At 37.2% G+C, this 23,189-nt stretch overlaps 1 protein-coding gene across 1 annotated transcript; it reads right to left on the reverse strand.

Annotated features, from left to right (window-relative positions):
- Positions 1 to 902: 902 nt before the first annotated feature.
- Positions 903 to 21,500, reverse strand: LOC110931556 (transcription factor bHLH95). Its single transcript, XM_022174942.1, has 5 exons — positions 21,153 to 21,500; positions 20,340 to 20,789; positions 19,880 to 19,969; positions 2,917 to 2,997; positions 903 to 1,004 (listed from the first exon to the last, which is right to left on the reverse strand). The coding sequence occupies exons 1-5, from the start codon at positions 21,498 to 21,500 to the stop codon at positions 903 to 905; spliced, it is 1,071 nt and encodes a 356-aa protein (XP_022030634.1).
- Positions 21,501 to 23,189: the final 1,689 nt, after the last annotated feature.

Raw genomic sequence — 23,189 nt, forward strand, 5'->3', positions numbered from 1 at the left:
ATTATAGATGAAACTAACAAGTGTTACAGAGTTATATTAAATGATTACCTTCATATAAATTTATAAATTTAAAAATTTTTGTAGGTATAGTTTTCTTTGTTTTACAGGTAAGAATATACTCATCACAGATGAAACTGACAAGCGTTACAGAGTTATATTAAATGATTACCTTTTCAAAATTTAATGAGAGGATCTTGTTGATTTTTTATGAACGAAAACTATATGTATATAAAAGCGCCGGCAAGAAATTTAACAAAAAACAATTACACAACTATATTTCTTACATTAAAATCACACAATCTCTCAATAAAACTCTTATGATGAAGTTTGAGTTGCTCCTCAAAAAAAAGGTAAAGCTTTCGCGATTAAAGTTGGTTTCTATATTAGTTATTTTAATATGGGTTGATGTTATAAAATGGAAAGATAATATATATTGGTTCAACCATGGTCATTGCATAAAATAAAACATATTTGTAGGCGTTTGTTTGAAATGGATTTAAAAACTAGGGTATTTTCATAATATTGAATATTATATTTTGCTATTTTACCTTAAAGCTGTTTATTAAACTTCAAAGTTAATTTTTGTGTATATCTTTTTGTTTTAAATTATTACTGTTTATTTAAGTTTATTTACGGTTGTGTTTGTATACTTTACTTTTCCTCTTCTTCTCTAGTTCGTATAATCCAACTTCTATAAATCCAAAATAAAAATGATATAAAAGATAAACTGAGCATACTTAAAACAACCATAAAAGGTTTAGGCAATCACAAAACATATAAAAACACACACGCACCTGTACATAAAATGTTATGGACTTACATACCCAGTGCTAAACATAACTGGCTAAACAACCATATATTTTCTTTCTGACTCAAACGCAAGCAAGAACCATTGATGAGATCTATGAGCACATTGAGTTAGCCAAAAACATTCTCTCTAGTGCAGCTAGCTTGTATATCTCTTCATAAGAAAAAGCCGCCACCAAATTATCAAGAGCATTCACCTAATAAAAGTAGCAGGAACACGGTTTATAAAAATAAATTTGACAACAAAATGACTGTTAACCGGGTTTTTTGTTTTCAAAAAAATATTGTAATAATCTTTATAAGCATGGGATGAGTCATTGAATTACTACAGTAACTTTTTTCGTTTATTTTGAGTGCTAAATGTATCCACCCGTTTCGTTTTTACTTGTATCCCCATTCAAGTTATCAAATCGGTAATACTCCTCTCGATTGATGTTTTCAGAGGATTTAGGGAATTGGGGTATGCTTAGCCAACGCCTTTTGTTTTGGTAATCCAAAATAACGAATTTTTTGATTTAGAGAGTTATAGGCAAAAAAAATGAATTTTACTCACACGAGCATGAATCATGAACATGCTTTTAGATTCATCAGAAGTAATATCAGCGAAAATGATGTCTAGTTTGCACTTTTCCAACACGGCGCAAATAGCAGTAAGCAGCCCAGGCTTCTTAGAGCAACAAATGTTTATATGTGCATTCGGAGCGCACACTTTCAAGACGACATTAGACGAATCCCATGTTTGAAAAACTAGTTTTGAACGTAGAGGGAAGGAAAACTAGCCAAAATCGGCTGATCCTTTCAACTTTGTAGGTCGGGGTACGGTTCCGGTTTCAAGTTCGGCTTGTGCAATTGGGTTAAGTCGATTAGGAGACATTTTGGTTCGATTTTAAGTTCAATTTTAAATCAGCAAATTAAATACATTGGTTTTTGAGATACTGGTCACAAATACACTGATGTTTACCAACTACGCTGGTGGATTAATTTTGAGATCACAATCAATTACGCTGATTTTTATTAAGTAGGCTGGCCGTGAGAAACTTGTTTCTTGGACCAACGACAAAACAAATACACTGACAAAATGATCACACACAAGGATTGGGCTAAAATCGTCGAACACCATGATAAAATCGCTGAGGATCTTTATCACTGACCCAGAAGTCGCATTTGGATAAAACGCTGACGCTTAATTACGCTGACCACACAAATACACTGATAAAATACCAACGTAATTGCAAATACGCGACCTTCAAACTCAAATACGCTGGCTTCAAACTTACACTATCTTCAAGATTAAATACGCCCAGCAGGGTTTTAGTATGAACAAAAACCCTCTAATCACAATAAAACAATCAAAAACCATGGTATTTCGCATCAAAATGACCCAAATGTTTACCTAAACACTGATGAACAACAACCCAATCATTAAACACACCAGATCAAGCCATTTGAGTCCAAAAATTTTGAAAACTTTGAAAACTTTGAAAAACCTTCAAAACCTTGAAAATCTTAACAAAAATCAGTGAATGAAGAACACAAAGGCTCTAATACCAAATTGTGAGTCCCAAATCAACTTCGGATCACAGTGATAGTGATTGACAACACACAAACACCTATTGATTAGGTGTTTGAATGATCAAAGTAAGAAAAACATGTAGAAGATGAATAATCTTGACCAAGAACTAATCCACCAATGTTGATTTTGAATCCCATAATGATATAATCAATCTAAGATCCAGGATAATCAGATTCAAGCACAATATCATAGAATCAACACAAGATGAACACTAAATGCCTTAGTCCAAGAAACTTGGAGACTAAGGGTTCCATTCATTGATATATATAGCCAACGACCACACAACGTATTTAATAAATACGCTGGGATATTAAATACGCCGCTACTATTGTAGTTTACAAGAATTACATATTTAGCCCTTCTTACTATAAAACTATTGCAAACCAAACCCTAAACTTATAGACTCTTGTACCAACGGTCTCAAACTTGTCTAACAGTAATCTTTTGATCTTGTGACATTAAGAAGTAGAAAAAAAGTATAGTTCAATGCTTGTAATGTTATGATCTTGTGACATCGTGCAGTGCTTGCATCTTGCCTTAGCATTCCCGTCCTCGTCAGAAAACTTCTCAAACTCGTCCCACACAATAGTATTCACAATCAGTTGGTTTTGAACCATCTAAATTTAAACAACAATAAAACGACACTAAAAAGAAGGTTGAAAACACAATTTGTAATAATATCAGTTTGTTGTATTTATATCATTTAGACTCTAATTGTGGATTACATGTTTCTTGTCTATTGATTCAGTATTAGAGCATATACCTCGTTAAGGAGCGTTGAGCAGCCCTCAATTGAATAATGAAGCACATAACAAGCAACCAAGAAATCAAGAAATTGAATGAAGATTCAATGCTTCTGGGAGTTGTAAGTCAAAAGGAATTTGAGATAGTCACTAATGGGCCATAGCCCGATTGATGACATTAAATCAGACAATATTAACTTGTTACTTCGGCCTATCAGTTCCAGTCGGGTTTAGTTTCTTTTTGGGATCGGAACCGACCCAACTCGAAAATATATGAAAATCTGGAACCGACATACTAACATACATGAATCTGTACGGGTCAGGTCTGGTTTTTATAGGGTCGATTCTCGGTTCTTTTCGGGTTAACCCTAAATATGCTCACCCCTATGCAGGTTTTCCAGGATAAAAGAGGTAAGGTGGTGGTGTTGATTTGGTGTGGTGGTGGTGGTGACAATGTTGTGACGGTAGCTAGTGTTCCAAAGCGAGAGAGGATGTGTATCTAGAGAGAGAGAGAGAGGGGGTAAGGAGGGGTTGGGTGGGTTTTATTTGGTTTTCAAAAATAAAAAATAATAAATAAACTAGATATAAAAAAGAATGAAAACCCCTATTTAACTGACTTTTTGGATGATATTAGCGAAACTGGCAAAAGAAAAATTAGAAACCTCATGAACACAGATGAAAAAGGAAATTATTTAGACTGAAGTGACATTCGTGGTTAAGCCACAGAACTAAAAAGGCAAATTACTCTTTTATTTATTTTTACCTTATAATAACTTGCTTAATTATATCCAATTTTATCATCTATTTTGTTTAAATTAATTTTATTCACCGTGTTCATTTATGTTCTTTACTGTTTGTTTACGGTTTTGTTCATATACTTTTATTTAAGCTTCTTCTCTAGCTATTAGACTATGAGTAATGAACATTATAAAAGTATGAAGGAGATTGATAACTGTAACACCTCGAAATTTTGAGTCCAATAATGTATTGACACGTGTCTTGAGTTTACACGTGGCATTTAATATTTAATAAAGGACTAATATTGACAAACCTTGAAAGTATGTAAATTCGAGGGTTATAAATGTCAAACAAGGGTAAGTATACTGTATAGTAACCCTAAAAGATGCTCGTACCTTAAAACGAATAAATCATGGATCGTACGGAAGCGAAACGCGGAAGAAAGTGAGAGATTACAAGCTGCGGGGGTTAACTGTGTCAACATGTTTAATTACACCTCTGAGTGACCCTTTGACGTACCCGAAGCCTTGTAACAGTATAATACGCTCACTAGAATATAATATATAAATTCCGCGAAGTTCCGTTTTAAAACGAGAAACTTATGACCAAATTCGTACGAGAGGGGTTAAAAGCGTCAACTATATAAATTAAAGCTTCTCGGATAATAAGTAAACTATCCGGAGGCTTAACAACACGGGTAAATAACGCGAGGTCCTTAATTGTAATTAACCGAGGGCCATATCGCAAAGTTACCCCTTCAAACCCGAAAGGTCAGGTTATTAATTACCAAGATTTTGGTAATCATTGTAAAAAGATTTAAAAAGATTGTTTCTTAACCCCTTACGGACCGTAAAGGTCATGCCTTACGGACCATATGGGAGCGCATGATTGATTTAGATCCGCCACAGGCTTACGGACCGCAAGGCCTAAGCCATACGGTCCGTAAGCGACGCCCAGCGACAGAAATATGGCTGTTGGCTCTTTTAAGCGGCAAGACAATTATGAATGGGTTTTCCAGAGTCATGGGCGCCCCCTACTCGACCCATAACACCTTAGGACACCAGCCCATCATCCATGATCACTTGTAGACCAATGTGTGATGATCTAAGAGCATTTCTTGCACTATAAATAGACCTTCAATGTTCACAACTTAAACACACCTCAAACACCCTCTTCTGATCATACTTGGAGCTCTCAAAGCTTTCTCTTATCATTCTAAGTTGTGCACAAGTCTCTGTAAGTATGCCAAACCTTTTATGGTTTTGTTTTTGCTTAGTTTAGCCGAAAAGTCAATCCGTCGTAACTAACGATTAACTTTGCGATAACTCACGAATGGTTCAGTGAATTGTCGAATTAAAAGTGGTTATGTGTTGGTATTTAAGTGGGTAATAAACCTCTAAAAGGGTTCCCACTGATCACCACTCTAACTATGTCGAATGTCGAGTCAAACGTGCACTTAAAAAGTCAACAGAAAGTCATTTTGCGATTTTGTGCATAATCTGTAATGTATATGCTATGAAACCTGTTTTGATGATCATAAAACATGATATTAAGTATATAAACTTGTCTAAACTCGTTTGATTCAGCCATTTGCTATATTGACCCGGTTCGGAGCCGAATGTCGCAAAAGTTTGACTTTTGCTTTGACTTCAGTTCTGACCGGTTTTAGTGCAATGTAGATATGCCTTAGGACTCTCTTAGGACCAGGTTACATGATGGTATAACCCTCTGTGACCGGTTCGTTGTTATCCGAGTCTTTTACGCGTTTCCGTTAATTGCTTAAAAAGTTGACCGTAACGCCCTTCTCAAAATAAAACGAGTATTTCGGATATGTGAAAGGACCATGACTATGCTTACTAAATTCTAAGCATGTCCTTAAAGTTTCACGTCAATCCGAGGTCTAGAATAGGAGTTATGCTAAAAAGCGCAATTAAAGTAAACTTTTGTAATAAACGGCGCAATTAGCATAGCGCCTACCTAAACCAAGATTTCGTCACCGGAACTTTTACCCACTGTATTGAAATAATATTTTGGGATTTTTAAAGATTTTTAATTAATTTTAACCTGCTCATAACCTGCGGTTATGGCTACGGTTCGGTAAATACCGAATATGCCATTTTCGGCCAAAACTCGAGTTCTACAAGGTCTTTTGACCCGATTCCAGTTGCTACTGATTTTAAACAATAAATAAGATATTTTAAACTTATTAGACTGATCGGGAAACTCAGGTTTCCTATAGAACTCAGAAATCCCTTTTAAAAGTCTTTAAAATGACCGGAAAAACCCCTACGGGGCGTATAATGAACTAAAACTCGTTACGGGCATTTTGGAAGGTATCCTACTGATACCACAACCTCTTTAAAGTATATTGACTTAGGAAAATAGTGTAGGACTCCTACGGTTACCCGTTGCGCCTATTGCGCGCACGGTTCGGCTTATGTAACTAGTTTATATAGATTAGCCGATACGGGTCAAACCATATCGTTTTGACCCCAAAATCCAGAGTGTGAATATTAAACCCGTATAAAACAAGTCTCCAAACTTTTTGGGTCAGAATCACATTCCATTCTCGGTTTTCGCCTTGCACACGATTAAACCGTATCTATCCTTTGAAACTAACCGGTCTAGGCTACGGCTAATATAAAGACCCGTTAGGATTCTAATAGGTTAATTTAAACCTTCGTTCCAGAATAAGGAGCCCCAGTAAAAGATATGTGTGATTTAATCGAATAAGGACAATACATTGCAAAGGTAAATACTTTTAACTTATTTTCCCTTATACGGGCTTGGGTTACGGTATATAAAATACCGCTTGATTGAGCATCAAATAATTCCATCGCTTAGGTGGTTAATTGAATAGTTTGATCGGCTCATTTAAATAGTCTTGTTACTTAAAAGCCTTTGGGGAGTTAATGACCATGTCCCGGATATCCTTGGCATCATTTGAAGAAATGGCCACGACCTTGACAGTCGGGTGTAGGCGTACACCCGGTATTATGTCTATATTATTAAAACACGTAGCCGATGGTTTACCCACCTCGGTTTTACGCAAATGTGGTGTGTCTATTGATCTTTAGCCCGGACAGGATCCGGGCTACTGAACGCATAGAAGGAACATGTAATTCGTTCACAAGATTATAATTTTTAAATAATCCTCCCAAGTTAAATAAACATGTTTATGCCATGTGCATCCAAACCAATTTTTCAACCATTTTACAAAATGAGTCAGTTGATTGTATTTACCAGTGTAAACTGACGTATTTTCCCAAAAAGATTAAGTGCAGGTACTACACGTAATTGGCTGGTAGTAGCTCCCTCGCATCTAAGGAAGTCTCGCAAGCTTGATGTCTATCTGTTGAACAATATTTTTATTTATTTGATCCATCATGTGGATACTATTCAACTACTTGTGATACAATTGGATATTACAGTAAATGGTTGAATTATATTTATCTTTATGCTTCCGCTGTGCATTCATATATTGTGGTTTGACTTATATTGTTGCCAACTACGTCACAGTAATCCCCCACCGGGCCCACCGGTGATACACGTGGAAATCGGGGTGTGACAGGTTGGTATCAGAGCCAACATTGAGTGAATTAAACACTATTCTAATGTGTTTAATCTCAGTGACACAATTGCACATACTTGAGTCTAGACAAGAACATAGGACAAATTCGAATTGTTATTCCAAATTTGTCTTTTTCTTTTATTACTGTTATTTAAAGTTTTGAAAGCAGGAAATATGCCGCCAGTGATATTCCGAGGAAGAGGAAGGGGAAGAAGAGGCAGAGGAGAGATCGTTACACATCACGATCACGAAGCCGGACCTTCAAATACGCGAGCTCCTTCGACCACAAGGAGTGAAGAACCGCAAAGGCGAAGAGAGACCTTTATGAACCTGCGAGGCATTCCACCTCGCATAGCTCAACGCCATCATACCAGCACTCATTCGGGCCAAATTCCGAGAATGACCCCAACAACCCGCAACCCTCCTTCATACCTCTACAGCGTTCGGTATCACACCGAAATTTTGACGACCCTACTCCATACTTCAGAGGTCAGTTTAATCCAGCTGACTACATCCAGGAACCTTCAGGTTTTGTTCCATTAGGGCCGCAAGATCACTTCTCTGAAGATCATATGGACGAGGATACTGATCCGACAGAACCTGCTCGTGGTACGCCCACGCACCCAATAGAAATCTCTGATGGGTCATCCTTCCATGGTGTACCCTATCAGGGACCAGATAGCTTCATGGCGTTGTTTAATCAACACGAGTGGTACCATATGCCACAGTTATCACAATAGCCGCAACATCCGTGAGATCCCTCCGAGTATCCACATTTCTTGGCAGTTACGCCACCACCTCCGCCACCGGCACAGCCAGTAATGCCTGATCCGCCAAGGCATAGGAGGACAAATGCCCGTATGTCCACACGAGGAGGAGGGGATTTCCACTTCAGCACCCCTCGACACTCTAGTAGTAGCCACTACCCACCACTACAAGAAGAAGGACCTTCAAGTCCTGTACAGGAGGCGAACTCCGCACCAGTTGCACCAACTTCGCCACCATTTGGGTATGACCACCCAATACCTGCGTACACGGGTCCAACGGCTTACAACCCGTTCGAACCGTCATCGCAAGCGCATTACAACTACAACTATGAGCGCGACCCATATGTGGTGTCGGCCAGGTATAATGCACGATATCCCGACGGAGCTCATGGGAACATGGGAGCACCGGACTACTCAGCTCATGGGTATCCAGCACCTCCCAGACCTCCAGTTCCGCAACAGGCGCCACAACCACGTTTCTCTCCCCCCGAACAAGAAGAAATACTCCACCGTTTGAGCCATGTAGAGAGAGAATTTGAGGAAGAACGTAAGAGCCACCGAGGATTCCTCAAGGGCTTAGCAAACCCACTGAAGGGCAAGAAGAAGAAACATGACCATTAGTCCTTATGTATGTTCTAATGTAATGTTATTTTAAAAAGAAGTCCCTACGTGGACATTTATCGTATTTCAGTCCCTACGTGGACTTACCTTCTAGTCCTTGCATGGACACTTATCTTATATTAGTCCCTGCGTGGGCTTGTCTCTTGTTTTAAACCTCTATGTAGGTATGTACTATTTAAAAGTCCTGTTCAGGGCGGTGTGTAATCGTATTAAAATTATGGAATGTTATATTATGAATTTCATTTTGTTATCACTATATATGAAATAAATCAAAACCATTCCTTTTAATTTGATCTGCCTAAATAAAGAATCTTCAGAGTGAAACCTAGCCAGGTGTCTTTTAAGATCCGGCCAAGATGGTAAGACCTAATTTAAAAGATTCTGATTTCATGTTAACCTTTGTAAGCATGTTAACAAATCATGACAGATGTGATTCGTTAAAGTCACACACGTCATTCTTATACAAGAATCCCTTAAAGGATTCCAAAGCCCAAATAAATGATAAAATAAATCATGGGTTAAATCATCAATAAAGATGATCACTTATTAAACATCCATAAGCGATGTAGTGCCTATGGGCCAAACAGATTGTCATGATAAGGCAAAAGACAGTGGTGGTTTAAGACTCCCTGTCAGAAGGAGTAAAAGAACTACGGTTCAAACCTTCATACCGTGATTCTCTGAAATCTCGGCTAATATTATAATAACGTCCTCGTGACTAGGCTTTTATGCCACTAGCAATATTAATTGTGATTAGGATAAGTATGTTCAAATCCTAAATGTAAAGTGAGTAACAACTTAACCAGATATGGTCTTCAATACCATGGTTAATGAATTGCCATAAAAGACAATAATAAACTCCTAAATAGAATTTTCATTGTCTTCTGCAGCAGATACAAGCTACTATGGCGAATCCAAATGGAGGAAGTAGTCATACAAATGAAGATGATTATGATAATGCCCAAATAAATTTAACGGGCGCTCAACTCAAGGCTCTTGTCGACAATGCTGTGCAAGCAGCTCTGGATCGACAATATACAGAATCCCGAAGCAGAACAGTTTCCAAACCACCATCAAAGCCAAAGACACACTCAAAAACCCACAGCAAACCACTATCCAAACCTAAGAAGGACGACGATAACCACTCGTCCAAGCCCAAGAAAGACGACGACAACCACTCGTCAAACGAAAATAGTGTTCGTCGCGAACGGGAGTATACTGATGCTTCCCGTGCAAGGGGCTGCACATACAAGTACTTCGTATCTTGTAAACCCCGAGACTTTACGGGAGAGAAGGGTGCCGTCGAGTGTATGACATGGTTGGATGAGATGGACACAGTTGTGGACATCAGTGGCTGCGCTGAAAGGGATGTAGTGAAGTTTGTGTCACAGTCATTTAAGGGCGAGGCCCTAGCTTGGTGGAGGGCGCTGGTTCAGGCCTCAGGAAAAGCTATGCTTTACAGCATGACGTGGGAGGAATTCGTTTCTCTCATCAGGGAAAATTACTGCCCTCAGCATTAGGTGGAGAAGATAGATTCCGATTTTGTGTCATTGGTGATGACAAATCTGGACTGCCAGGCCTACTTGACGAGCTTCAATACGATGTCTCGCTTGGTACCTTATCTAGTCACCCCGGAACTAAGGAGGATTGCTCATTTTATCGGGGGGTTAGAACCCGCAATAAAGGCTAGTGTGAAGGCCTCTCGGCCAACGACCTTCAGGTCTGTGACCGACCTCTCTTTGTCCCTCACGATGGACGCGGTCCGACTGAGATCGCAGAGGAACAAAGAGGCCGAAAAGAGGAAATGTGAGGATGATACCTCGCGAAGGTCAGGAAAGAAACACCGTAGAAACGGTGATGGCAAGAGAGGGGGCGAGTCAAGAAAGGATGGGCAACAATCAGGAGAGAAGCCCAAATGCAAGAACTGCCAGAAATTCCACTTCGGGAAGTGCAGGCTTGGGTCGAACTCACAGTCACAGTCAAAGACGTATGCTTATGGACTGTACAAGTCCAGAGACCACAAAACTGTGGACTGTAAGAAGATCAAGGACGCAACCTGCTACAACTGTAGTGAGAAGGGGCACATCAAGAGCAACTGCCCCAAGTTCGCCAAGAAGACTGAAGAACCCAAAAAGAATAACGCTAGAGTCTTCAAAATGGATGTGAAGGAAGCCCTGCAAGACGACAACGTAATAACAGGTACTTTTCTCGTGAATAATATATTTGCAAGAGTACTTTTCGATTCAGGCGCTGACAAATCCTTCGTAGACCAAAAATTTTGCAAACTGTTGAACATGCCTATTAAAACCCTAAATGTAAAGTACGAAGTAGAGCTAGCAGACGGCACTGTAGAGACCGTCTCCACTATATTAGAGGGATGTATGATATCCATTAAGAACCATTCTTTTCCTCTATCTCTACTTCCCTTTAATCTAGCTGGTTTTGACATCGTTCTGGGCATGGACTGGTTAGCGCACAATCAGGCCCAGATAGTCTGCAATAGAAAACAAATTGTGCTAAAGACCCCGACTGGCGAATCGCTCACCATTCGAGGGGATATGCGGTATGGGTTGCCCGAGAACGTATCTATGCTCAATGCTTCAAGGTGCTCAAAAAGAGGTTGTGTCATCTACATGGCACAAGTGATTATTGAAGAATCCAAAGCAAGGATAGAAGACATTCCTGTCATTTAGGAGTATCCAGAAGTTTTCCTTGAAGACCTACCTGGGTTGCCACCAGATAGGCAGGTGGAATTCAGGATAGATATCATTCCTGGAGCAGCTCCCATTGCTAGAGCACCCTACAGGCTAGCACCGACTGAAATGAAGGAATTAAGAACCCAGCTGGATGAACTGTTAGCAAAAGGATTCATCAAGCCTAGTTCGTCTCCCTGGGGAGCACCTGTCCTGTTTGTGAAGAAAAAGGACGGATCGATGCATCTGTGCATCGATTATCGTGAACTCAATAAAGTCACAATAAAGAATAGGTACCCACTGCCAAGGATCGACGACTTGTTTGATCAATTGCAAGGGGCTAGCTATTTCTCAAAGATCGACTTGAGGTCGGGCTACCATCAGTTGAAGGTCAGAGATGAAGACGTACACAAAACAGCATTTAGAACTCGTTACGGTCATTACGAGTTCCTAGTGATGCCTTTTGGGCTCACAAATGCACCGGCTGCGTTCATGGATCTCATGAATCGCGTCTGTAAGCCGTACTTGGACAAATTTGTCATCATTTTCATCGACGACATCCTTATCTATTCAAGGAATAAAGCCGACCATGAGAAACACCTACGATGTATTCTCGAATTACTGCATCACGAGAAACTCAATGCCAAATTCTCTAAATGTGAATTCTGGCTACGAGAAGTCCAATTTCTTGGACATGTCGTAAGTGAAAGTGGTATCCAGGTGGATCCCGCTAAGGTAGAGGCGGTCATGAATTGGCAAGAGCCTAAGACGCCCACAGAGATCCGTAGTTTCCTGGGATTGGCAGGATACTACCGAAGATTCATTGAAAATTTCTCAAGGATTGCTGCGCCCTTAACTTCTCTAACCAAGAAGAAGGAAAAGTTTATTTGGGGCCCTAAGCAGCAAGAATCCTTTGATATTTTGAAACAAAGGCTGAGCAACGCTCCTGTGTTGACGCTACCGGAAGGTACCGAAGAGTTCGTAGTTTACTGCGACGCGTCACACACAGACATGGGGTGTGTGCTCATGCAGAAAGGCAAAGTGATTGCCTATGCTTCACGATAGTTAAAGGTGCACGAAAAGAATTACACCACCCATGACTTGGAACTGGGTGCCGTTGTATTCGCACTAAAACTGTGGAGGCATTATTTATATGGAATCAAGTTTGTGATCTTTTCAGATCACAAAAGCCTTCAACATCGGTTCAACCAAAAGGAACTAAACATGAGGCAACGCCGTTGGATGGAGACCTTGAATGATTATGATTGTGAGATCAGGTACCATCCCGGCAAGGCGAATGTAGTCGCTGATGCCCTGAGCCGGAAAGAAAGGATAAAACCCATCCGAATTAATGCTAGGAGGATGGAAGTAAAGAATAACTTGATCGAAAGGATATTAGCTGCACAGCGGGAGGCTGTGTTGGAAGCTAATTATCCTAAGGAAAAATTAGGAATAACTGAGGAGCAGTTGACTCTCCATAAGGATGGACTTTTGAGATTGAATGGGCGGATATGGGTTCCTATTTATGGAGGACTACGAGATGTTATCCTCCAGGAAGCCCATAGCTCCAAATATTGTGTCCACCCTGGAGCAGATAAAATGTACCAGGATTTAAAGGCAAATTATTGGTGGATAGGCTTGAAAAAGTCTGTAGCCGCTTATGTAGCCAAATGCTTAACTTGTGCGCAAGTCAAAGCTGAGCATCAAAAGCCATCTGGCTTGCTACAACAGCCTGAACTTCCTGAATGGAAATGGGAGTGTGTAACTATGGATTTTATCACCAAGTTACCAAAAACGAGCAAAGGAAACGACACAATATGGGTTATAGTCGATCGACTGACTAAGTCAGCTCATTTCTTACCCATCAAGGAGACTTATAGCTCCGATACATTGGCCCAGTTATATGTTGATAAGATTGCCGCCCTACATGGCATACCTGTGTCTATTATCTCTGATCGAGATACGAGATACACGTCTCACTTCTGGAAGAGTTTTCAACAATCTTTGGGCACACGTTTGAACTTTAGTACGGCTTACCATCCCCAGACAGACGGTCAGAGTGAGCGTACTATTCAAACGTTAGAAGACATGCTGCGAGCATGTGCTATCGATTTAGGTGGTAGTTGGGATAAGAACTTACCCCTAATCGAATTCTCCTACAACAATAGCTACCATACCAGCATAAAGGCTGCGCCTTTCGAGGCATTATACGGTAGGAAGTGTAGATCGCCTGTTTGTTGGGCGGAAGTGGGAGAGGTCCAATTATCAGGACCAGAGATAGTTTTCGAGACAACGGACAAGATTGTCCAGATCCGGGAACGTCTCAAAGGTGCCCGTGATAGGCAGAAAAGTTACGCTGATCCGAAGCGTAAGGATTTTCACTTTGAGGTAGGTGAAAAAGTGTTACTAAAGGTATCACCCTGGAAAGGGGTGATGCGTTTCGGTAAGAAGGGTAAACTGAGCCCGCGATACATAGGACCTTTTGAGGTTATCGAACGGGTCGGGTCGGTTGCCTATAAATTAAACTTACCAGAAGAGCTCAATGGAATTCATAATGTGTTCCACATCTGCAATCTAAAGAAGTGTTTCGCTGATGAATCATTGGTGATCCCACACACAGATGTGCATATAGATGAGAGCTTGAAGTTTGTGGAGAAGCCTTTGTCGATTGAAGACCGACAGGTGAAAAAGCTCCGAATAAAACATGTACCGATAGTTAAAGTTAAATGGGATGCTCGAAGAGGCCCTGAATTCACGTGGGAAGTTGAATCCACGATGAAGGAGAAATATCCCTATTTGTTTGAGTAAATCTTGGGTCGAGATTTATTTTAAAGGGGTGAGGATGTAACACCTCGAAATTTTGAGTCCAATAATGTATTGACACGTGTCTTGAGTTTACACGTGGCATTTAATATTTAATAAAGGACTAATATTGACAAACCTTGAAAGTATGTAAATTCGAGGGTTATAAATGTCAAACAAGGGTAAGTATACTGTATAGTAACCCTAAAAGATGCTCGTACCTTAAAACGAATAAATCATGGATCGTACGGAAGCGAAACGCGGAAGAAAGTGAGAGATTACAAGCTGCGGGGGTTAACTGTGTCAACATGTTTAATTATACCTCTGAGTGACCCTTTGACGTACCCGAAGCCTTGTAACAGTATAATACGCTCACTAGAATATAATATATAAATTCCGCGAAGTTCCGTTTTAAAACGAGAAACTTATGACCAAATTCGTACGAGAGGGGTTAAAAGCGTCAACTATATAAATTAAGGCTTCTCGGATAATAAGTAAACTATCCGGGGGCTTAACAACACGGGTAAATAACGCGAGGTCCTTAATTGTAATTAACCGAGGTCCATATCGCAAAGTTACCCCTTCAAACCCGAAAGGTCAGGTTATTAATTACCAAGATTTTGGTAATCATTGTAAAAAGATTTAAAAAGATTGTTTCTTAACCCCTTACGGACCGTAAAGGTCATGCCTTACGGACCGTAAGGGAGCGCATGATTGATTTAGATCCGCCACAGGCTTACGGACCGCAAGGCCTAAGCCATACGGTCCGTAAGCGACGCCCAGCGACAGAAATATGGCTGTTGGCTCTTTTAAGCGGCAAGACAATTATGGATGGGTTTTCCAGAGTCATGGGCGCCCCCTACTCGACCCATAACACCTTAGGACACCTGCCCATCATCCATGATCACTTGTAGACCAATGTGTGATGATCTAAGAGCATTTCTTGCACTATAAATAGACCTTCAATGTTCACAACTTAAACACACCTCAAACACCCTCTTCTGATCATACTTGGAGCTCTCAAAGCTTTCTCTTATCATTCTAAGTTGTGCACAAGTCTCTGTAAGTATGCCAAACCTTTTATGGTTTTGTTTTTGCTTAGTTTAGCCGAAAAGTCAATCCGTCGTAACTAACGATTGACTTTGCGATAACTCACGAATGGTTCAGTGAATTGTCGAATTAAAAGTGGTTATGTGTTGGTATTTATGTGGGTAATAAACCTCTAAAAGGGTTCCCACTGATCACCACTCTAACTATGTCGAATGTCGAGTCAAACGTGCACTTAAAAAGTCAACAGAAAGTCATTTTGCGATTTTGTGCATAATCTGTAATGTATATGCTATGAAACCTGTTTTGATGATCATAAAACATGATATTAAATATATAAACTTGTCTAAACTCGTTTGATTCGGCCATTTGCTATATTGACCCGGTTAGGAGCCGAATGTCGCAAAAGTTTGACTTTTGCTTTGACTTCAGTTCTGACCCGTTTTAGTGCAATGTAGATATGCCTTAGGACTCTCTTAGGACCAGGTTACATGATGGTATAACCCTCTGTGACCGGTTCGTTGTTATCCGAGTCTTTTACGCGTTTCCGTTAATTGCTTAAAAAGTTGACCGTAACGCCCTTTTCAAAATAAAACGAGTATTTCGGATACGTGAAAGGACCATGACTATGCTTACTAAATTCTAAGCATGTCCTTAAAGTTTCACGTCAATCCGAGGTCTAGAATAGGAGTTATGCTAAAAAGCGCAATTAAAGTAAACTTTTGTAATAAACGGCGCAATTAGCATAGCGCCTACCAAAACCAAGATTTCGTCACCGGAACTTTTACCCACTGTATTGAAATAATATTTTGGGATTTTTAAAGATGTTTAATTAATTTTAACCTGCTCATAACCTGCGGTTATGGCTACGGTTCGGTAAATACCGAATATGCCCTTTTCGGCCAAAACTCGAGTTCTACAAGGTCTTTTGACCCGATTCCAGTTGCTACAGATTTTAAACAATAAATAAGATATTTTAAACTTATTAGACTGATCGGGAAAGTCAGGTTTCCTGTAGAACTCAGAAATCCCTTTTAAAGTCTTTAAAATGACCGGAAAAACCCCTACGAGGCGTATAATGAACTAAAACTCGTTACGGGCATTTTGGAAGGTATCCTACTGATACCACAACCTCTTTAAAGTATATTGACTTAGGAAAACAGTGTAGGACTCCTACGGTTACCCGTTGCGCCTATTGCGCGAATGGTTCGGCTTATGTAACTAGTTTACATAGATTAGCCGATACGGGTCAAATCATATCGTTTTGACCCCAAAATCCAGAGTGTGAATATTAAACCCGTATAAAACAAGTCTCCGAACTTGTTGGGTCAGAATCACATTCCATTCTCGGTTTTCTCCTTGCACGCGATTAAACCGTATCTATCCTTCGAAACTAACCGGTCTAGGCTACGGCTAATATAAAGACCCGTTAGGATTCTAATAGGTTAATTTAAACCTTCGTTCCAGAATAAGGAGCCCCAGTAAAAGATATTTGTGATTTAATCGAATAAGGACAATACATTGCAAAGGTAAATACTTTTAACTTATTTTCCCTTATACGAGCTTGGGTTACGGTATATAAAATACCGCTTGATTGAGCATCAAATAATTCCATCGCTTAGGTGGTTAATTGAATAGTTTGATCGGCTCATTTAAACAGTCTTGTTACTTAAAAGCCTTTGGGGGGTTAATGACCATGTCCCGGATATCCTTGGCATCATTCGAAGAAATGGCCACGACCTTGACAGTCGGGTGTAGGCGTACACCCGGTATTATGTCTATATTATTAAAAGATGTAGCCGATGGTTTACCCACCTCGGTTTTACGCAAATGTGGTGTGTTTATTGATCTTTAACCCGGACAGGATCCGGGCTACTGAACGCATAGAAGGAACATATAATTCGTTCACAAGATTATAATTTTTAAATAATCCTCCCAAGTTAAATAAACATGTTTATGCCATGTGCATCCAAACCAATTTTTCAACCATTTTACAAAATGAGTCAGTTGATTGTATTTACCAGTGTAAACTGACGTATTTTCCCAAAAAGATTAAGTGCAGGTACTACACGTAATTGGCTGGTAGTAGCTCCCTAGCATCTAAGGAAGTCTCGCAAGCTTGATGTCTATCTGTTGAACAATATTTTTATTTATTTGATCCATCCTGTGGATACTATTCAACTACTTGTGATACAATTGGATATTACAGTAAATGGTTGAATTATATTTATCTTTATGCTTCCGCTGTCCATTCATATATTGTGGTTTGACTTATATTGTTGCCAACTACGTCACGGTAATCCCCCACCGGGCCCACCGGTGATACACGTGGAAATCGGGGTGTGACAATAACCCCACAATTTCATTCCCGTGGGCATTATATGGGCATAAAAAGGAATGGACGTTTTTAGCATAATGCCTATTGAAGAGGGAAAAAATGAAAAATAATGATTTAAAGGGCGTTAACCATTACACATTTTTAAAGGGCGTTGTGATCATTAGAGGGCATTGGTCATTACGAATGGTCAAATATTTGAAGTTTTGTAAATCCCAAAACGATTTATTGTTTACTATAAATTTATATATTTGTTTAGTACTTCCTATAAAATAAACTGAGCATACTTACTATAACTTTATATATTTGTTTGCTACTTCGTATTGGTGGGATATACTGAGTATGATGATGATGATTTGTTTACTACTTCGTATAAGATAAATTGAGCATACTTAAAGCAACCATAAAAGGTTTGACATAACAAAAGAATATTTAAAATAACATGTGTCGTATGTAACTTACGTTGTTTGTACTGTTTAACACTCTATATATATATATATATATATATATAAATAGTTGAACGATTTATGTATACATTTAAAGCAACCAAAAAATGTTTGACACAACAAAAGAATATTTAAAATAACATGTCATGTATATAACTTACATTGTTCGTATTGTTTTACACTCTATATATATACATATTAAAACGATTTATGTATACCGAAATATTATAAATTTAATGTTTTTTTTTTCTTTTACAGATAAGAATGTAGTCATTATAGATAAAAACCAACGAGTGTTACGAATTTATATTAGATGATTACCAATTTTTATGTGTGTACACAAGTATATGAACGATTTATGAATATAAATATATTGTTTTTTTACTAGTAACAATGTATAATGAAATTGACGTGTGTCACGAATTTATATGATGATTACATACTTCAAAATTTAATGTTTTACACTTGAGTATATATATGTATCCAAATAAATCTATGAATTTAATTTTTTTATAAATATAATCTTCTTTGTTTAACAGATAAGAATGTACTCATTACACATGAAACTGACAAGCGTTACGAATTTATATTAAATGACTATAAATTTGAAAATTTAATGAGCGGATCTTGTTAATTTTTTAATATGTATAGCAATGGGCCAACAAGAAAATGCAAAACCCGAAACAAAATGTATATATACTCAAGTGTAAAACATTAAATTTGGAAGTATGTAATCATTTTATATAAACTTATGAATTTAAAAATTTTATAAGTATAATTTTCTTTGTTTTACAGATAAGAACATACTTATAACAGATGAAACTGACAAGTGTTACATAGTTATATTAAATGATTACCTTCATATAAATTTATGAATTTAAAATTTTTTTTAGGTATAATTTTCTTTGTTTTACAGGTAAGAATATACTCATTACAGATGAAACTGACAAGCGTTACAGAGTTATATTAAATGATTACCTTTTTTCAAAATTTAAAGAGCGGATCTTGTTGATTTTATTTTTTTGAACGGAAACTATATGTATATAAAAGGGCCGGCAAGAAATTTAACAAAACACAATTACACAACTATATCTCTTACATTAGAATCACACAATCTCTCAATAAAATTCTTATGATAAAGTTTTAGTTGCTCCTCAAAAAAGAAAGGGTAAAGCTGGAGCGATTAAAGTTGGTTTCTAAATATATTAGTTATTTTAATATGGGTTGATGTTATAAAATGAAAAGATAATATATATTGGTTCAACCTTGGTCATTACATAAAATAAAACATATTTGTAGGCGTTTGTTTTGAAATGGATTTAAAAACTAGGGTATTTTCATAATATTGAATATTATATTTTGCTATTTTACCTTAAAGCTGTTTATTAAACTTCAAAGTTTATTTTTGTGTATATCTTTTTTTTTTAAATTTTTACTGTTTGTTTAAGTTTATTTACGGTTGGGTTTGTATACTTTACTTTTCATCTTCTTCTCTAGTTCGTTTAATCCAATTTCTATAAATCCAAAATAAAAATTATATAAAAGATAAACTGAGCATACTTAAAATAACCATAAAAGGTTTAGACAATCATAAAACATATAAAAACACACAAACACTCCCGGTACATAAAATGTTATGGACTTACATACCCATTGCTAAACATAACTGGCTAAACAACCATATATTTTCTTTCTGACTCAAACGTAAGAACCTTTGATGAGATCTATGAGCACACTGAGTTAGCCAAAAACATTATCTCTAGTGCAGCTAGCTTGTATATCTCTTCATAAGAAAAAGCTGCCACCAAATCATCAGGAGCATTCACCTAATCAAAGTAGCATGAACACGGTTAATAAAAATAAATTTGACAACAAAACGACTGTTAACCGGTTTTTTGTTTTAAAAAAATTGTAATAATCTTTGTAAGCGCGGGATGAGTCATTTAATTACTACAGTAACTTTTTTTATTTTATTTCGAGTGCTAAATGTATCCATCCCTTTCGTTTTTACTTGTCGTATCCCCATTCAAGTTATCAAATCGGTAATTTTCCTCTCGATTGATGTTTTCACGGTGGTACGTTGAAAATTTAGGGAATTGGGGTATGTTTAGCCAACGCCTTTTGTTTTGGTAATCCAAAATAACGAAATTTTAGATGTAGAGAATTATAGGCAAAAAAAAATGAAATTTTACTCACACGAGCATGAATCATGAACATGCTTTTAGACTCATCAGAAGAAATATCAGCGGAAATGATGTCTACTTTGCACTTTTCCAACACGGTGCAAATAGCAGTAAGCAACCCAGGCTTCTTAGAGCAACAAATGTTTATATGTGCATCCGGACCGCACACATTCAAGACGACATTAGACGAAGCCCATGTTTGAAAACCTGGTTTTGAACACAGAGGGAAGGAAAACTGGCCAAAATTGGGACACGATGCGTTGTGTGAGGGACCGGTTGATGAACTCCCATTGGCTAAAAACGATTCAGCAATAAGCTTGTGTGGATGAATCAATGAAGTGACACTGGTGTTTGTTGATGGAGAACTGAACCTCTCTAGCTTCTGAGTCTCGAGCTTTTGGAGGATCTGTTGCAAGTATGTGATATAGCTTACTGCATCATCCACTATTGTAAGCAATTTTGCCTGAAATAACTAACAAATGTACCAATTAAAAATCTCACAAAAAGGTAGGGTCTGAGTAGGGTTTTACCCCGTAGTATATAGAGGCGGATCTCAATGGACCCATCTCCAAAATTCTTTTATGTTTTTACAATAGAGTGACATACTTGGGAAAAATATGGAACTAGTGATAAATAACTAAATTGCAAGTATTAAACATTAAATCAAAGAAATAAACTCTGGATAAAATCTTAATGTGTAGAAAGAGTTGTTATTTGTAATTCTTTTATCCATTTTAACGCGTTGTTGCAACATCGATTAAATTTTTAAATTCGCCTTAGCCTCCTTTGATGTGATCATCATAGACATATAACAATTGTAAATTACCTTAGGAGTTTGTTTAGGGAGTAAATCATGAAGTTCTTGAAACATATTCTTCATCTTTTTTCTCCTCTTTTTCTCAGTCCATAAATGTTTAGCATGATCACTTGATTGCAAATCTCCGGTTCCTTTCTTGTCTTCACCGTCACTCTCCTGGTTGTTCTCTCTCTTTATCCGAAAACCACCCGTGTTTCTCTTCAGCTTCTTGCCACCATTAGCAGCTACCGCGGCCACCTTTTGGCTGCCACTCCCTGAATCCGCTTGCTTCATCTGGCTATGATCAACACTTTTGCTTGAGTTGAGCAACTTCTTACCACCTCCAGATTTGTCTTCACCATGGGAGTTGTTAGCCATAGCCCACCGTATAGTATTCCTAAATAACCCTTCCTGACCATCCCTTTTATCCATAATATATGCTAAGAAATAGAGGTGTGTTAAAGAAGATGGTAAACTATAAAGTTCATTTATAAGGTGGTGGTGCCAGAAAAGAACAAAATAGGCCGTTTTTCACTCTAGGCTAAAACAAATTTGTAACATAATTTTGTTTATATCTACGGCCATCTCAGTTTCTAGCTGTGCTTAAAGCATATGAAACATGCATTAGGCAAAATAGATTTTACCTTTTTTTATTAAAAAAAGATCATTTTTAATTTATCGCTAAAACAAAGAAACCATAATATATTTGGTCATGTATAGAGATTAGACAATTGTATAAAAATAGAAAAGTTGCTTATCTGATTCTCTTAATTCTTTATCTATAATACTTAAAATTACATGTGTCATATGTAACTTACATTATTTATCTCATCCTATATATAGACATAAACTAATCATAAATAAGAACAATCTAATTATAGTGTTCCATCTCATTATACACACACAACAACAAACAAAAAAAAAAAACACCTTTTATTTTATGTCATTGTTATAGGTATAATATATCATGTGATGAAACCGACGAGCGTTACGAATTCATATGGAATGATACGAATTTATATATCATGTAATGAAACCGACAAGCGTTACGAATTTATATATAATGTAATGAAACCGAGGAGCATTACGAATTTAGATGAAATGATACGAAATTATATAAAATGATTACATATTTCAAAATTTAATGAGGGAATCTTTTAGATGTAACAAAAACGTGATTTAAAGATAAGCTCGTCGAATTTTGTTTCAAAAAAGTAAGGTATACGTCAATATACATGAGTCTTGAGAAACACTAAAGTTGTTTTACAGTTTCTAACTTAGTTTTTTTTTTAATATGGGTTGATGTCATATATAAATTGGACAGATATTTACATGGGTTCAACTTTGGTCCTTGCATTTTATCTTCATTCATGTTAACTTAATTTATAAGAATTTAAAAATTAGGTTATTTTCAAAATATAAAAAGGTATGTTTTTTTTTTCTTTTTTTTTTTTTTGCTATTTTACATAAATTGTATATTAAACTTCAAAACTAGGTTATTAATGTGTATCATTTAATTGGAAAAATAATCAATGAACTTAATAAAAAATTAAGTAACTATTTTAGAAATAAATTATTTAGTACCAACAATAACTAGTTAACTTTAAGCTGTAGAAATATACCAAACATTTTAATATACTATCCATAGTAAAATATTAAATTATAAAAACCTAAACAGCTAAATTATAAAATATGAGTTTATTTAATAAAATAAGAACAAAATAATCTCTTGTACGCTTTCTTAATAAATGAGTGAAATTTTATTTTAAATATAGAAAAAATAGTTTTTTTTTTTTTTTTTGTATTTTTAACAGAATCTATCAATATTTTTTTGAAAAAAAAAATAGTTTGATTTAACAATCTATTATAGGAGTTCATGTTTAGATATAAAATATAAATAAATTCCTAAGAATTAATTTCAGTACGTTCATATGTGCAAAATATTTTTTCTTTAAAATAATATTTTTCACACCCCCAAAAATACCCCAAGCGGAAATCCCCACGAGGCGTGTGACGTACTAAAATCTAGCCACCAATCACATTGAACTCATACAAGATTTTAGATAA

This window comes from Helianthus annuus, chromosome 3 (assembly GCF_002127325.2).
Source record: "Helianthus annuus cultivar XRQ/B chromosome 3, HanXRQr2.0-SUNRISE, whole genome shotgun sequence".
Lineage (NCBI taxonomy): Eukaryota > Viridiplantae > Streptophyta > Magnoliopsida > Asterales > Asteraceae > Helianthus > Helianthus annuus.

Bases quoted from the DNA above. Each gene is read 5' to 3' on its own strand.
- LOC110931556 (XM_022174942.1), bottom strand. From the start codon at position 21,500: ATGGCTAACAACTCCCATGGTGAAGACAAATCTGGAGGTGGTAAGAAG. The intron at 2,998-19,879 runs GTGTGCTCATAG...GTTTAAATTTAG, and splicing joins TAATGTTTTTGGCTAACTCA to ATGGTTCAAAACCAACTGAT. The intron at 1,005-2,916 runs GCAAGATGCAAG...TACTTTTATTAG, and splicing joins ACGAGGACGGGAATGCTAAG to GTGAATGCTCTTGATAATTT.